Here is a 19,286-nt window from a genome sequence, read left to right as displayed (position 1 = left end):
GAATCCCAACAAACTAACTGCCAGTAGAAAAAAAGTTTGTTTTGTTTAATGACACCACTAGAGCACATTGATTTATTAATCATCAGCTATTGGATGGCAAACATTTGGTAATTTTGACATATTGTCTTAAAGAGGAAACTCACTACATTTTTTCCGTTAGTAATAAGAGATCTTTTATCTGCACCATCCCACAGACAGGATAGTACATATCACTGGAATGAGAAATAACCAAGTGGGTCCACCAACAGGGATCGATCCTAAACTGACCGCGCATCGGGGCACAGTAACATAAAGAAATGTAATTAAGTGTCCGATATGTGTGTGGTACGTGGAAGTAATTATCATTTTACTCCAATAACTAGAAGAATGCATAGAGCACACTTTGCATGTTCGTAAAATACTGACGTGCATAGTGGCTAAGAACACCACTAAATTGTCTTGAAAATACATCGAGGGGTTAGTGCCAGAACCACTTATCTTCTTTCCACTTCAATCTGAGAAAACTGCACTGAAAACTTTGGAATGCACTTAAAAATCGGAAACTTAATTTTTGCTAAATATTTTGCTTTTAGATGATAGCAGTTATTTGTTTTAGTATAAACCTTAAACGTTTTGTCTGCTAATAATAATAAATCATGATGTAATTTGATGAAGAACTATTTAATTTATTCTGGCTCCTGGAACTTGAACACAAACAGCTCCAACCAGCATGCCACAGTAAGCTATTTTATAAAGTTTTTCTTAGTCCAGCATATGTGACAAATTGTATGAAATCTAAGTCAAGAATAATGTTATCTTGCAGTGAGTCCATGTGGCATACAGTAAATGTTTAATTTCGCAGCAGCTCTGAGACACCTAATTGGGTCTGTGTTGTTAATACTTTGAAAATGTACTGGCAGCAGGAAGCAATTGTAAACAATAACAAATTATCTTTGGATGGCAGACACTGGAAATGGTCATGGGTGTTTCCAGCTGTGTGCACAGTAACCTTATCCTACACTGAGATGGTTAATTGGGCTCCCTGGTATTGTAGCAGGTTGTGAGAAGCTCTTAACAACTTTAGAAAAACAATTTGTCAAACAACGCAAAGCCTTAAAACCAGTTATAACAGATACATTTGTTATACTAATTATTACATGAAATGTAAGCTATCATACCAGTTATAACATATATATTTATTACACTAATTAAATACAAAATGTAAGCTATCAGAGTAAACTGCTCCATCTGTAGTGTTGAGCTACTGACTGAATTAATAATCAACCGTTAAAATAAGTTAATACGTTTAATGATTTTTAATACAGTAATTTAACAAAACAAAATGAATACAGGGCCAGTAACTATATTTGGCATTTTTCCTTAAAAGTTTTCATTCGTTCTAAAGTGTCTATGTTTTGACATGTTCTAAAACCAATGTTCTTCAACTTAATGATTTAAACAGCAATTTAGAGAGAATAAAATGACAAATATATTTACAATCAACGCGTAATGATTCCTAGCAGAATGCGCATTTTGGTAGGTTTTACAAAAATGCACAAAAATCTCATCGTGTGTAAGATGTTTGCATGTAACATAGGTCAGATGTTACTGAAACAATGTTTAGAAGTTATATGTGATAAAAACTTACTAAAATAATATGACATTAGCAAATAATTACCACAATTCTACTGTCCCTTAATTCATTTTGTTGAGTATATTTTAAATATGCAAGTAATACTACTAAAGGTACCCGTGTTGAAACCAAAATCTATTGATTGATATACTTTAAATTGCACATATATGCACTGGCGTATCCGGGTAGCCAGGGATTGGGCACAAGAGGACCTTGCCTTCTCGAATATACCTCTTTTTTCACAATACCAACTTTTATAATGCATGTCACCCCATAAAATGTGTAAAAGCAGTACCCTCTATCTCCACTCCACCCCCAATAAACAATCCTGGCTACCCTAATATATATATACCCTAACAGTATATATATGCCCCGTTAGGGTTTATTGACTAGTTGGATATTGGCATAGATGGGAAAGAAATATGATATGATATTTTTAATGCCTTCTAGCCTATACTTGAACAGACAAAAATTATTCCTAATAAAACTCGCCATTTTATTGACACTGGTACTCAAACGTGTTATTCTTAGTAATACACTGTAGGCAAAACACAAATGTTCAACAGTCAAATTCACAAAATTAGATTCACAAAATTAGATTTCATTGTTGATAATGTAAACATTTTGTAATAAAACATTTAACTGATAAAAACAATGTATCGATTTACTCAGGCAACACATATAACATGTGGTACCTTGCATTTTATTTTACCAGCAAAACGTAGGGTGTCTCGTGGCATTTGAGATAAAATAAATGTGATAATTAGAAACCCCCAATTTTGTAGAAGGTAAAGTTTGTATTTTTAATTTTTGTCTTAAACAAATGTCAATCTCAGGTGAACTGTAGATGCATTGCAATTGTACATTAAATATAATTAATTTACTGGGATAGTTTTAACATGGTATGTGCACAAATATTTCACAAATTGCGTGTTAATTATTAGTGATTATAAAAGTGTTTTGGTCATGTTGGATTCTGGTTTTATGATCTACCTGTAGTATTATTAGCACCAGTGCACAGTATACACAGGAGAAGGGCTGGTAGGTGTTTTACTATGGCTAATGAATTGTTAAAATCACCTATTCCAATCTCAGTGCATTGTTTTTTTTTAAATCCTCAAACTCTAGGTGTTTGATGCTTGTGGATACTTGTGTATCAACTTTTAACTGTTATTTTTGTTCCCCTAAGAATTCAATTTGGTGTAGGTGGGAAGGTGTGTGTGTCCCGCCATGATCGTGACTATGTGGATCTACAAAACAAAGCTGGCTATGACACAGCACAACTCGAAACGAATCCGGCAAGTGATATCTTGAAATCTGAGCTGGATTATTATCATATCTTAAGCCAGTGTCTTTCCGCAACGTTAATTTTTAATCCAGACCCCGGCAACCTGATCTGGAAGTTGTTTAAACCATAGTTATCACAGTCTTTAATGTACCAGTCTTGGGCACTGGTTGAAGTAAGATAAAAGGCGATGGGTCCACTAAGGGCAATCAATCATATATCCCATCGCATCTACCTGTACCACTGAACTATGCTGACATGGGTGATATACTGCATGCGTGTACAGGAATGAACTACTCTACTAGTCTTATCATATATAAATTGCAAATACATTGCGGTAAATGTAGATTAAAAATAAGACATTTTCAGATATAGTTTCATGTTTTGATTGTCAATGTTTTGAAAACATTTTAATTTGTTAATTGAATAAAGATTGTTGATTAAAATATTTAATAAATTGCTGTTATAATAATGATAACAGTGGATGCCATTAAGTACAATAAGACCAGGTGTAAAAAAATATCTAAATACAGTTAAATGCACTGAGCTGGTGCGTGATTAAGTATAATGTTTGTCTAATGCGCTCGTAGAATGATATACATGTACACACACACACATTTTATTTAAATAGCAGTAACCACTTTGTTATAATGACCAGAGATCCCTCATCATTGGAACATCTGAAATGTTACAATTATTCCAGTTAATGTAGTAATATCTAGATATTTTAGCCCAGAAAATATGAATGTGCATATATTTCAACTACTACAATGAACAATATTTATTATTAGTATGCATATTTATTTTATGCCATTTATATAAAGGAGTCGCTTCTTCTAACCAATTAGTTATAATATGAACTACCATGAATGGACTCCGATTTAAAGAAAAAATACTTGACCTTTAGCTACTAATTCATGTTCAACTATATATCAAATATTATATGATGTCTATAAAATATACAATGACTAGAAAAGTTACAATCATGTGGTGATGCCTTTGAAATAATATAAACTAATTTCCCTCTATGCTAAGTAAATTAAAATATTTTATTGCGTATGGTCATAAAACATTCATCATCTTTGGGCCGGCATCCTTTTTACAATAAACAATTCCCAGGCATTTTCATTTTAAACTGCAACTTAAATTTATTTTTTATATAATATTCAAATTATCTACAAAATACAGACATAGCTAGACCATAATTTGTAACTAAGGTTGTTGCATATGGGAGCCATGTTTAAAAAAAGAAACAAATAAACAAAGAAAGGAATTTTATATTTAATGACACACTCAGCACAACTACAGGTATATGTCCTGCCCCCGGCAAATTAATTTAATTATATTATTTTTTCTCTAATACACATAGTAATTATTCAGACTAAAATAAGGGAAACAACTTTCCTGTTTAACTAGTTTCTCTATGTCTCTGTTCAGTTAATATTTTCTCAACTGTGTATTTCTTCTGTAGAACTAAATGAACTCTGCAATCACTTCTGATTAAACTATTTACATAACCAGCATTTATTCAGCAACTAGTTAACAACACACTTTCAGCATCGATTGATGCGCGGTCGGTCTAGGATCGATCCCCGTCAGTGGACCCATTGGTGTAACAAAGGCCGTGGTATGTACTATCCTGTCTGTGGGATGGTGCATATAAAAGATCACTTGCTGGTAATCGAAAAGAGTAGCCCCTGAAGCGGCAATAGCGGGTTTCCTCTCTCAGTATCTGTGTGGTCCTTAACCATATGTCTGATGCCATATAACCGTAAATAAAATGTGTTGAGTGCATCCTTAAAAGAGGGGACAATTAAGGCATTTGGCCTGGTATGCATATTCAACGATATATAATGCACATTATTGCTTAATATCAACAAGTATAATCGTATAGTTAATTAATAAAATGGTTAAATGTGACAGCTATTATATATAACAGGCGCAGCCATTTTGTACCATCCCAGTGAATATGCCCTCTGGCGAGCTGGTGATTACGTAATACCTAACGTGTCACGTCAGGAATTAGTCTTCGAACCGAAGAAACAAAATATACCTGATTTTAGCAGATGCATCGCAATGTTCTGTAATTATATCCATCCTAGTAAGCCAGCACCAATTATATATATTATTTTTCAATACAAAATAAACCACCATTGTCAAAGTGTTGAAATAACTGTATTATGTTTCGTACATAAATTAACCCACGTACTGAAACAATAATTGGAGTGTTTTCTTGGTTATTTGGTCTTTTCTTTCCGTGGCCTTTCTGTCGTTCCTGATTGGCAGGTGTATATTCAGACGGTCCCCAGACACTGTCTAGACACACTAAAAAGACGTGCTTCTTTTATGAAGATCACAGGGTATTGTGTGATAACAGCACGGATACACCTCAAATTGTAATGGACATTACCAACCACCCTGCTTTATTACTGTAAGTAATTCTGTAAAACCCTTCATTAAGTAGACATTCCCATCTAAAATCACAAAACTGACCAATTACGTCATCCCAAAGAAAAGAAAAGTATCACTTGGGTATCGTGAGTGGTAGTTTTTGCTCGAACGTGCCCTACCAATAGCCCTAATAGTATGCATTTTTTCTTTGGATTTTTTAAAAAAGAAAAATACTATAACTCCATTTCGTTCTATTGATGTAACCTGAAATATATTTAGTTAAATAGTTTATTATACTATCATGTCATTTATGTTGTTTTACAAGTCAGGTTGATGAAAGAGAAGCACCGTATCGTAAATTAGGACGTTTGTTTACACTGTGCATATAGAGAAGATGGACGGAGCTGACGTCACTTCGCCCCAAGCTATACCACCGGACGTCACAAAAACGAAACAAAATGGCTGCCCCCAGTTAGCAGGAATAATGATGGTTTTTTATTAACTCTAAAATTACGCGTTTTTCATTTGTTAAAGTATCAATATGTGTTGGTGGTCCGTGTAGGCATCTTTCCAACACATAAGGCTCTTGTTTGAGTTGACCCTACCTTTAAATAAAACATTTCCTTCCTTCCCACACCTCCCCACCCCCTACATCCCGCCCCTACCAGCCAGTGTAAGCATGTGGTCATCACCTTGGTATCGAGCCGGCCCAGTGGATCTTCACTGTTGGGGAAGCGCGACACCTCCATGATGTTGTCGAAGTCGTCCTTCATGATGTCGTAGTTGTCCATGAGGTCAATGACGTCCTTCACCCCATCAGCGCCGTGCTGCACCAGAGGATACGTCAAGGTGTACCGCATTGCCGGCAGGTAGTCCTGGTTTAAACTTGTCTTATTGCCAGATATCCTGTAAATATAAACGCACTGAACTAAACGTGATGTCTTGCAAATATAAACACAGTACACTAAACCTGTTATTTTGCAAATATAACCACATTAAACTAAACCTGATGTCTTGCAAATATAAACAATTAAACTAAACCTGTTATTTTGCAAATATAACCACATTAAACTAAACCTGATATCTTGCAAATATAAACAATTAAACTAAACCTGTTATTTTGCAAATATAACCACATTAAACTAAACCTGATATTTTGCAAATATAAACACAGTACACTAAACCTGTTATTTTGCAAATATAACCACATTAAACTAAACCTGTTATTTTGCAAATATAACCACATTAAACTAAACCTAATATCTTGCAAATATAAACAATTAAACTAAACCTGACATCCTGCAAATATAAACACATTAAATAAACCTGACATCCTGCAAATATAAACACATTAAACTAAACCTGACATCCTGCAAATATAAACACATTAAACTAAACCTGACATCCTGCAAATATAAACACATTAAATAAACCTGACATCCTGCAAATATAAACACATTAAACTAAACCTGACATCCTGCAAATATAAACACATTAAATAAACCTGATGTTCTGCAAATATAAACACATTAAATAAACCTAACATCCTGCAAATATAAACACATTAAATAAACCTGACATCCTGCAAATATAAACATAAACCTGATGTTCTGCAAATATAAACACATTAAATAAACCTGACATCCTGCAAATATAAACACATTAAATAAACCTGACGTTCTGCAAATATAAACACATTAAATAAACCTGACGTTCTGCAAATATAAACACATTAAATAAACCTGATGTTCTGCAAACACAAACCCACTGAACTAAACCTGATATAAGGAAGGAAATGTTTTATTTAATAACACACTCAACACATTTTATTTACGGTTATATGGCATCAAACATATGGTTAAGGACCACACAGATATTGAAGGAGGAAACCCGCTGTCGCCACTTCATGGGCTGCTCTTTTCGACTGGCAGCAAGGGATCTTTTATATGCACCATCCCATAGACAGGATAGCACATACCACGGCCTTTGATGTACCAGTCGTGGTGCACTGGCTGGAGCGAGAAATAGCCCAATGGGCCCACCGACGGGGATCAATCCCAAACCGACCGCGAATCAAGCAAACGCTTTACCACTGGGCTACGTCTCGTCCCTAAGCCTGATATAATGCAGTTAAGAACTCATTAAACTAAACCTGATATAACGCAGTTAAGAACTCATTAAACTAAGCCTGATATAACGCAGTTAAGAACTCATTAAACTAAGCTTGATATAACGCAGCTAAGAACTCATTAAACTAAGCCTGATATAACGCAGCTAAGAACTCATTAAACTAAGCCTGATATAAGGCAGCTAAGAACTCATTAAACTAAGCCTGATATAAGGCAGTTAAGAACTCATTAAACTAAGCCTGATATAATGCAGTTAAGAACTCATTAAACTAAGCCTGATATAATGCAGTTAAGAACTCATTAAACTAAGCCTGATATAATGCAGTTAAGAACTCATTAAACTAAGCCTGATATAATGCATTAAAAACTCATTAAACTAAGCCTGATATAATGCAGTTAAGAACTCATTAAACTAAGCCTGATATAATGCAGTTAAGAACTCATTAAACTAAGCCTGATATAATGCAGTTAAGAACTCATTAAACTAAACCTGATATAATGCAGCTAAGAACTCATTAAACTAAGCCTGATATAATGCAGTTAAGAACTCATTAAACTAAACCTGATATAACGCAGCTAAGAACTCATTAAACTAAGCCTGATATAACGCAGTTAAGAACTCATTAAACTAAGCCTGATATAATGCAGTTAAGAACTCATTAAACTAAGCCTGATATAACGCAGCTAAGAACTCATTAAACTAAGCCTGATATAACGCAGGTAAGAACTCATTAAACTAAGCCTGATATAATGCATTAAAAACTCATTAAACTAAGCCTGATATAAGGCAGTTAAGAACTCATTAAACTAAGCCTGATATAATGCAGTTAAGAACTCATTAAACTAAGCCTGATATAATGCAGTTAAGAACTCATTAAACTAAGCCTGATATAATGCAGTTAAGAACTCATTAAACTAAGCCTGATATAATGCATTAAAAACTCATTAAACTAAGCCTGATATAATGCAGTTAAGAACTCATTAAACTAAGCCTGATATAATGCAGTTAAGAACTCATTAAACTAAGCCTGATATAATGCAGTTAAGAACTCATTAAACTAAACCTGATATAATGCAGCTAAGAACTCATTAAACTAAGCCTGATATAATGCAGTTAAGAACTCATTAAACTAAGCCTGATATAATGCAGTTAAGAACTCATTAAACTAAGCCTGATATAACGCAGCTAAGAACTCATTAAACTAAGCCTGATATAACGCAGCTAAGAACTCATTAAACTAAGCCTGATATAACGCAGGTAAGAACTCATTAAACTAAGCCTGATATAATGCATTAAAAACTCATTAAAATAAGCCTGATATAAGGCAGTTAAGAACTCATTAAACTAAGCCTGATATAATGCAGTTAAGAACTCATTAAACTAAGCCTGATATAAGGCAGTTAAGAACTCATTAAACTAAGCCTGATATAATGCAGTTAAGAACTCATTAAACTAAGCCTGATATAATGCAGTTAAGAACTCATTAAACTAAGCCTGATATAATGCAGTTAAGAACTCATTAAACTAAGCCTGATATAATGCAGTTAAGAACTCATTAAACTAAGCCTGATATAAGGCAGTTAAGAACTCATTAAACTAAGCCTGATATAATGCAGTTAAGAACTCATTAAACTAAGCCTGATATAATGCAGCTAAGAACTCATTAAACTAAACCTGATATAATGCAGCTAAGAACTCATTAAACTAAGCCTGATATAAAGCAGCTAAGAACTCATTAAACTAAGCCTGATATAACGCAGCTAAGAACTCATTAAAATAAGCCTGATATAACGCAGGTAAGAACTCATTAAACTAAGCCTGATATAATGCATTAAAAACTCATTAAACTAAGCCTGATATAATGCAGCTAAGAACTCATTAAACTAAACCTGATATAATGCAGTTAAGAACTCATTAAACTAAGCCTGATATAACGCAGGTAAGAACTCATTAAACTAAGCCTGATATAAGGCAGCTAAGAACTCATTAAACTAAGCTTGATATAACGCAGTTAAGAACTCATTAAACTAAACCTGATATAATGCAGTTAAGAACTCATTAAACTAAGCTTGATATAACGCAGGTAAGAACTCATTAAACTAAGCCTGATATAATGCATTAAAAACTCATTAAACTAAGCCTGATATAATGCATTAAAAACTCATTAAACTAAGCCTGATATAACGCAGTTAAGAACTCATTAAACTAAGCCTGATATAAGGCAGTTAAGAACTCATTAAACTAAGCCTGATATAATGCATTAAAAACTCATTAAACTAAGCCTGATATAACGCAGTTAAGAACTCATTAAACTAAGCCTGATATAAGGCAGTTAAGAACTCATTAAACTAAACCTGATATAACGCAGCTAAGAACTCATTAAACTAAGCCTGATATAATGCAGTTAAGAACTCATTAAACTAAGCCTGATATAATGCAGTTAAGAACTCATTAAACTAAACCTGATATAATGCAGTTAAGAACTCATTAAACTAAGCCTGATATAATGCAGTTAAGAACTCATTAAACTAAACCTGATATAAGGCAGTTAAGAACTCATTAAACGAAGCCTGATATTCTGAGAATACTGCTAAACCTGATATAATGCAGTTAAGAACTCATTAAACTAAGCCTGATATTCTGAGAATACTGCTAAACCTGATATAATGCAGTTAAGAACTCATTAAACTAAGCCTGATATTCTGAGAATACTGCTAAAACAATACATGTCCCCTACAGGGCCCAAAAAAATATCATTTCTCGTAACTTCAAGGGCCATAACTCTATGAAAAATTAGTAAATTACCATGAAAGTCAAACTTGATCAGTATTAGTACATCATAAAGATATACACAAAATTTCAAATCAATTATCTCATGGCATTTTATTTTTATTTATACTTATTTTTGTCCTTATTATATCCAAATCCAAAAAATAGCCATGGTATCTGCTATCCTGGCTATCGGGTAGTGTATATAAACGATCCCTTGCTACTAATGGAAACATTTTGCAGGTTTCCTCTCTAAGACTATAAGTCAAAATTACCAAATGTTTGACATTCATTAGCCAATGGTTAAGAAATCAATGTGCTCTAGTGGTGTTGTTGAACAAAATAAACTTTAAGGTCGTTTCTAGTGTGACCTAGGGGATAGGATGTAGCCCAGTGGTACAGCGCTCGCTCGATGCGCGGTCGGTCTGGGATCAATCCCAGTCAATGGGCCCATTGGGCTATTTCTCATTCCAGCCAATGTACCACGACTGGTATATCAAAGGCTGTGGTATGTACTACCCTGTCTGTGGGATGGTGCATATAAAAGAACCCTTGCTGCTAATCGAAAAATAGTTTCCTCCCTCAATATCTGTGTGTTCCTTAACCATATGTCTGACGCCATATAACCGTAAATAAAATGTGTTAAGTGCATTGTTACATAAAACATTTCTTTCTTTCTTTTTTAGTATGACCTACTTGAGACACATGTGACCCCTCAGTTCCTGTAGTATGCGGTCGTTCTTTGTCCGCGTGGAGTTCTTGCCCAGCCAGCTCGGAAACTGCACCATCTGTGATATACCTCCACACATGTACTGCCCGGGAATCACACTCGCAAACATAGCCTGCAAATACACAACAATTTGTACTGTGAAGAAGATACCAATTTGTATCATGAAAAAAAGTGTATGAAGAAAAAATAAGTATCTTATAGAATAAAAAATAAAGTCTGAACTGTGAAAAACAAAATACAAGTTTGTACTGTGAAGAAATACAACATTTTATACTGTAAAGAACAAATTAATGGTTGGTAAAATAGATTATATGGGAAATATAAAAAGTGTATTATTTAAGCAATAAAATGTATAATAATACCTAAAGAATACTAAATGAGCTTGCCTGTCATAGGAGCTAAAGCAAGTCAGATTTATTTATTACAAACCGACTGCAAATAAGCCTCAATGCAGAAGTAAGCAAATGTCGATGCCAACACGTTGTTTTTCTACGAATTGGGCCAGCAAGTGATCTACACCATGCCAATATTAGTCAAATAAGAAGTGATTGTTATGACATGAGCAATATCTTACACTGGTGTGTAATAAATAGAGATTATTATACGAGCAAGTTTCATAAAATCAGTACGACACACACGCGAGTGTAATAATTATTTTATTATCCATATAATATGATAATATTATTACTATTGTTTTCTTTATGAATATTAAGATCCAACTCAAAATGTTTAAGACACAATTAGGTGACGACGAAATGACGTCATATCTCAAATGCAGTCTGAGCTAGGACTTGAGAAGCAATGTCATGTTATGACGTCGCTTCCCAAAATTACGTCGTTACACTTGTTATTAACAACACCACTAGTGCAAATCCTAACACTAATAAAATAAGCATTTACATGTTGCTGAACTGTGTACAGTAGAGCAATCAGTAACATTTTGTAAATTATTAATTTATTATCTCCCTGTGAAGTCTGCAATAAAGTTTATAAACTAATAAATTAAGTGTTGCAATTAGTGAGTGTTTCAAGCTTTCCTCTATTTGTGGGATACGCAAAACAATTTGTTTTTTAATTATTTTTTTTTGCAAAATGAATTATGACCATGTATATTATGTCCTAAATTAAATGCAGGAACAAAAATGGGTTCCACGAAACTACACTTAGGCGAGCATTAGGTGAACGAAGGGTTCCACGAAACTACACTTAGGCGAACGTTGGGTGAACGAAGGGTTCCACGAAACTACACTTAGGCGAGCATTAGGTGAACGAAGGGTTCCACGAAACTACACTTAGGCGAGCATTAGGTGAACGAAGGGTTCCACGAAACTACACTTAGGCGAGCATTAGGTGAACGAATGGTTCCACGAAACTACACTTAGGCGAGCATTAGGTGAACGAAGGGTTCCACGAAACTACACTTAGGCGAACGTTGGGTGAACGAAGGGTTCCACGAAACTACACTTAGGCGAGCATTAGGTGAACGAAGGGTTCCACGAAACTACACTTAGGCAAGTGTTGGGTGAACGAAGGGTTACACAAAACTACACTTAGGCGAGCATTGGGTAAACGAAGGGTTACACAAAACTACACTTAGGCGAGCGTTGGGTGAACGAAAGGTTAAACAAAACTACACTTAGGCGAGCGTTGGGTGAACGAAGGGTTACACAAAACTACACTTAGGCGAGCGTTGGGTGAACGAATGATTACACAAAACTACACTTAGGCGAGCGTTGGGTTAACGATGGGTTACATGAAACTACACTTAGGCGAGCGTTGGGTGAACGATGGGTTACATGAAACTACACTTAGGTGAGCGTTGGGTTAACGATGGGTTACATGAAACTACACTTAGAAGAGTGTTGGGTTAACGATGGGTTACATGAAACTACACTTAGGTGAGCGTTGGGTGAACGAAGGGTTACATGAAACTACACTTAGGTGAGCGTTGGGTGAACGAAGGGTTACATGAAACTACACTTAGGTGAGCGTTGGGTGAACGATGGGTTACATGAAACTACACTTAGAAGAGTGTTGGGTTAACGATGGGTTACATGAAACTACACTTAGAAGAGTGTTGGGTTAACGATGGGTTACATGAAACTACACTTAGAAGAGTGTTGGGTTAACGATGGGTTACATGAAACTACACTTAGAAGAGTGTTGGGTTAACGATGGGTTACATGAAACTACACTTAGGTGAGCGTTGGGTGAACGAAGGGTTACATGAAACTACACTTAGGCGAGCGTTGGGTGAACGATGGGTTACATGAAACTACACTTAGGCAAGCGTTGGGTGAACGAAGGGTTACATGAAACTACACTTAGGTGAGCGTTGGGTTAACGATGGGTTACATGAAACTACACTTAGGTGAGCGTTGGGTTAACGATGGGTTACATGAAACTACACTTAGGTGAGCGTTGGGTTAACGATGGGTTACATGAAACTACACTTAGAAGAGTGTTGGGTTAACGATGGGTTACATGAAACTACACTTAGGTGAGCGTTGGGTGAACGATGGGTTACATGAAACTACACTTAGAAGAGTGTTGGGTTAACAATGGGTTTACATGAAACTACACTTAGAAGAGCGTTGGGTTAACGATGGGTTACATGAAACTACACTTAGAAGAGTGTTGGGTTAACGATGGGTTACATGAAACTACACTTAGGTGAGTGTTGGGTGAACGAAGGGTTACATGAAACTACACTTAGAAGAGCGTTGGGTTAACGATGGGTTACATGAAACTACACTTAGAAGAGTGTTGGGTTAACGATGGGTTACATGAAACTACACTTAGGTGAGCGTTGGGTGAACGAAGGGTTACATGAAACTACACTTAGAAGAGTGTTGGGTTAACGAAGGGTTACATGAAACTACACTTAGAAGAGTGTTGGGTTAACGATGGGTTACATGAAACTACACTTAGGTGAGCGTTGGGTGAACGATGGGTTACATGAAACTACACTTAGAAGAGTGTTGGGTTAACGATGGGTTACATGAAACTACACTTAGAAGAGTGTTGGGTTAACGATGGGTTACATGAAACTACACTTAGAAGAGTGTTGGGTTAACGATGGGTTACATGAAACTACACTTAGGTGAGCGTTGGGTGAACGAAGGATTACATGAAACTACACTTAGGCGAGCGTTGGGTGAACGATGGTTTACACAACTACACTTAGGTGAGCGTTGGGTTAACGATGGGTTACATGAAACTACACTTAGAAGAGTGTTGGGTTAACGATGGGTTACATGAAACTACACTTAGAAGAGTGTTGGGTTAATGATGGGTTACATGAAACTACACTTAGGTGAGCGTTGGGTGAACGATGGGTTACATGAAACTACACTTAGGCGAGCGTTTTAACGATGGGTTACACGAAACTACACTTAGGTGAGCGTTGGGTGAACGAATGATTACACAAAACTACACTTAGAAGAGTGTTGGGTTAACGATGGGTTACATGAAACTACACTTAGGTGAGCGTTGGGTGAACGAAGGGTTACATGAAACTACACTTAGGTGAGCGTTGGGTTAACGATGGGTTACATGAAACTACACTTAGGTGAGCGTTGGGTTAACGATGGGTTACATGAAACTACACTTAGGTGAGCGTTGGGTGAACGAAGGGTTACATGAAACTACACTTAGAAGAGGGTTGGGTTAACGATGGGTTACATGAAACTACACTTAGGTGAGCGTTGGGTGAACGATGGGTTACATGAAACTACACTTAGAAGAGCGTTGGGTTAACGATGGGTTACATGAAACTACACTTAGAAGAGTGTTGGGTTAACGATGGGTTACATGAAACTACACTTAGAAGAGTGTTGGGTTAACGATGGGTTACATGAAACTACACTTAGAAGAGTGTTGGGTGAACGATGGGTTACATGAAACTACACTTAGGTGAGCGTTGGGTGAACGAAGGGTTACATGAAACTACACTTAGGTGAGCATTGGGTTAACGATGGGTTACATGAAACTACACTTAGAAGAGTGTTGGGTTAACGATGGGTTACATGAAACTACACTTAGGCGAGCATTAGGTGAACGAAGGGTTCCACGAAACTACACTTAGGCAAGTGTTGGGTGAACGAAGGGTTACACAAAACTACACTTAGGCGAGCATTGGGTAAACGAAGGGTTACACAAAACTACACTTAGGCGAGCGTTGGGTGAACGAAAGGTTAAACAAAACTACACTTAGAAGAGTGTTGGGTTAACGAAGGGTTACATGAAACTACACTTAGGTGAGCGTTGGGTTAACGATGGGTTACATGAAACTACACTTAGAAGAGTGTTGGGTTAACGATGGGTTACACAAAACTACACTTAGGCGAGCATTGGGTAAACGAAGGGTTACACAAAACTACACTTAGGCGAGCGTTGGGTGAACGAAAGGTTAAACAAAACTACACTTAGAAGAGTGTTGGGTTAACGATGGGTTACATGAAACTACACTTAGGTGAGCGTTGGGTTAACGATGGGTTACATGAAACTACACTTAGAAGAGTGTTGGGTTAACGATGGGTTACATGAAACTACACTTAGGTGAGCATTGGGTGAACGAAGGGTTACACAACTACACTTAGGCGAGCGTTGGGTGAACGAAATTGTGACTGTCACAATGTTCCATGGCCTGTTTAACCTTTAGACTACTGGATTAATTTTTGGCAAAAACCACCTTGAGTGGGTACAAGTTTATAATTTTTACTCACATATATTCACTTAAATGTTTTATAAATACATTTAATAAAGTTCATATTTGAATCGGTAAGTATTATTTTCATGTATTTTTCTAATTTTTATGTTATTTTAGATCAGTTATTGCTGATTAAAATTAGGCAAAAAAAATTAAAAGTTGCGTTTACTGACAGGCATTTGTGGCCAGCTGTCCAGTATTTATGTCCATTATTCCCAATAACAGTGGCTTTCTGACCAGAATATTTTTTTAAAACGAACTAAGATTCATATCCCAGTATTTGGTGATTTTTGTTGTTGGTAAAACGATCAAATGTATTATCAAATTAGCTGTCACAATCAGCTATTGATCCCTGAAAATGACCGCGACATGCCGCCATTGTTGTCAAGCGAAATTACTTGCCGAAAACCAAATTTCAAGCTATTTTACAGTGAAAAATCTAATTTTAAAGACACAGGAAGTCTTTTGTTTCCTGTTAATAAATTGTTTCCGGTGAGTGTCGTGTGCAAAATTGGAGAATGCACTGTATACAGTGTACAGTATGTCGACTGGCGTGACGTCGGCGAGATATCTCGCCTGCAGTAGTCAGAAGGTTAAGCAGTGTACCTGGGTAGGTAACAGATTCCAGTTACTGGCAGAACGAATGAGTCTGTCAGCGAGGTCACCGTCACAAATACTCTCAGCAGTTCTCGCCAGCAATGACAGATGCTTGCTAGTGTTCCCTCTGAAAGTAAAGCAGTTCAAACCGGTCATTTATTAATAACATAACAGGGAACATTTTGTTCAGTATCACATTGCAATTTACTATGTAAGTTTTAAAACATTAAACAGTAGTTGCTAATCAATTTTTAATGACTGACTAGGAGTATCGCTAATTAAAATTTTGAAAACAAAATTTATAATAGTGTCCGAACATTCTGACCAGTTCTCCTTATTTCATCTGCACTGCCAACCGCAATCTTTGTATGATGCTGCACTTCGCAAGGATCTTTTTACACTCCAGTCCAGTCGACTACCGTGCACACATTGTATTAAATATTGCATACAAAGATGAATTCTATATATACAACCATAATGGAGGTTACCATATTTGTTACAGAAATAGCTATAGACATGGCGGCTATGTATATAGCTTCCAGTGTTCGAGATTAAAAAATTTGGGCAGTATCCCATTTGGATACTAACATTTCAAAATCTGGTATCCCACCTGACAATTTAGTATCCCACTTAAATGAAATTCATAAATAACTTCGTAACAAACTTGGTTGACACTGTTCTCGTTCCCAGTCTATTGCAACACCGCAATCGCAATTGCAGAATTTGTGAAATTTGCAATCAAACAGAATCTGTTTTTGAATAATACTAACATAAATTAATATTTAGCAGTAATTTATAAGTGTTTCTGACATTATTAATGATAAACCTACCTGTATCAATTTTCTGCAGATGTGGAATCAATATCTCCAATAAAATTTTGAAGGGAGGAAATATCCAACAAAAAAAATAGCGACTTAGCAGCTCCCAGTCTATTGCTACGCTGCTATTGCTCCAGTGTAGCATTAGACTGGGTATGAGTTGGGGGAGATATTGTTACGGCATAGCATTAGACTGGGTACGAGTTGGGGGAGATATTGTTACGGCATAGCATTAGACTGGGTACGAGTTGGGGGAGATATTGTTATGGCATAGCATTAGTCTGGGTAAATACTGTTAATTAACTTAACCAGTAAATGACGACTTTCATTGTTTCAGCGAAAAATAAAAACGCAGAATTAAAAAAAACAATAACATTATATGGTATCCCGATGGGATACTTGGGTTCTTGAAGTCTGGTATCCAAAATTAAATTCTGGCATCCTTGGGATATTGGGATACCATTAATCTCAAACACTGGCTTTAGCTAAAAAGGGGTGGCTATATCTCTTTTTGTCAAAATAACCAAATGTTAGACATCAAATATTTATTTCCTGGCCATTATTATTAAATTATTAATATACAGATGGAATGAAATAAGGAAACACATAATATTGTAAACCAAATTTAATTCACCACTAGGATAGTAATGTCTGCTTAAAATACACAGAATGTTAATAATACTGTAAACCAAATTTAATTCACCACCAGGATAGTAATGTCTGCTTAAAATACACAGAATGTTAATAATATTGTAAACCAAATTTAATTCACCACCAGGATAGTAATATCTGCTTAAAATACACAGAAGGTTAGTAATGTGAGATTGAATATCAGTAACACAGAACATTTCCTGACACTATATGGACAGGCGTTTAGGTTGTAGTTACTATTTCTTTTTTTCCTTTTTCTTCCCCATCAGTATAATAAGGAAATCTTTGTCAGTCGCTTACTATCTCTTGGTCTCTAAGAATTTTAACTGGGCTGTTTTCAATGTATGAACTTTCTAAACCTGTCTCAAATGACTACGTTCTCAAATGTACACGACTTGTTAGACATACCGTGCTGCGAACGGGTTAACATAGATGTAGTTCTCCTGCACGAACAATGGAGCTATACTGTAGTCGTGAAAGAAGAGATCAGACTTGTCGTTTAACGTCATCTTCGAACTCTCGTCACTGGCAAACACTTTACGACAAACATCAAATGGACCCTGGAACAAGAAATGGGATTTAGCTCAGTCGGTTGAGTGCTCGCCTGAGGAGCTTGCATCACAGGATCAAACCACCACTGTGGATCCATTCAACTTATTGGTTTTTTTTTCGTTCCAACCAGTGCACCACAATGGTCAAAGGCCGTGGTATGTGCTGTCCTGTCTGTGGCAAACACTTTACGACAAACATCAAATGGACCCTGGAACAAGAAATGGGATTTAGCTCAGTCGGTTGAGTGCTCGCCTGAGGAGCTTGCATCACAGGATCGAACCACCACTGTGGATCCATTCAACTCATTGGGGTTTTTCTCGTTCCAACCAGTGCACCACAATGGTCAAAGGCTGTGGTATGTGCTGTCCTGTCTGTGGGAAAGTGCACATATAAAAGATCCCATGTTGCTCATAGAAAAATGCAGCGGGTTTTCTCTGATGATACGTGTCAGAATTACCAAATGTTTGACATCCAAAAGTCGATGATTAATTAATCAATATGCTCTAATGTAGTATTCTATTTCTTACTTATCCTTAAAAACAAGGTTTGAAATAAATGTACACATCTTTCTTAACTAAAAGATATTTGCGGCAGACATCTGCATCACACAGTAATCAGTTTCAGCTTAACTGCACATCACAGGACAATCAATTTCACACGGCCATATTTTATTTTATGGCTCCAGTAACCGGTTCATCACCATGCAGCAACCAGTCACAAGTCTTCAAAAATTATCTCGAAGATATGTTGAAGACAATATTAATCTACAATGGGTCATCTCTTACAAGGGTGTATAACAATAATAATAATAATAATATTTTGTTAATAACTTGGAAGGAAGGAAGGAAATGTTTTATTTAATGACGCACTCAACACATCTTATTTATGGTTATATGGCGTCGGACATATGGTTACGGATCACACAGGTATTGACAGAGGAAACCCGCTGTCGACACTTCATGGGCTACACTTTTCGATTGGCAGCAAGGGATCTTTTATATGCACCATCCCACAGACAGGATAGTACATACCATGGCCTT

The 19,286-nt window shown here is 36.2% G+C and overlaps 1 protein-coding gene across 2 annotated transcripts in view; it reads right to left on the bottom strand.

Moving 5' to 3' along the window:
- Positions 1-19,286, bottom strand: part of LOC121377118 (replication factor C subunit 1-like) — a 79,855-nt gene that overhangs the window by 8,511 nt on the left and 52,058 nt on the right. For both annotated transcript variants that reach the window (XM_041505004.1, XM_041505005.1), the window contains exons 19-22: positions 18,103-18,254; positions 16,235-16,352; positions 10,884-11,029; positions 5,981-6,194 (exon numbers count right to left, since the gene is read on the bottom strand). In XM_041505004.1, coding sequence (XP_041360938.1) covers positions 5,981-6,194; positions 10,884-11,029; positions 16,235-16,352; positions 18,103-18,254 — 630 coding nt within the window. The remainder of the gene's footprint in view (positions 1-5,980; positions 6,195-10,883; positions 11,030-16,234; positions 16,353-18,102; positions 18,255-19,286) is intronic.

Source organism: Gigantopelta aegis, chromosome 7 (genome assembly GCF_016097555.1).
Source record: "Gigantopelta aegis isolate Gae_Host chromosome 7, Gae_host_genome, whole genome shotgun sequence".
Classification (NCBI taxonomy): domain Eukaryota; kingdom Metazoa; phylum Mollusca; class Gastropoda; order Neomphalida; family Peltospiridae; genus Gigantopelta; species Gigantopelta aegis.
The sequence above is the reverse complement of the archived record's forward strand: the minus strand, read 5'-3'. Positions and strand labels throughout refer to the sequence as shown.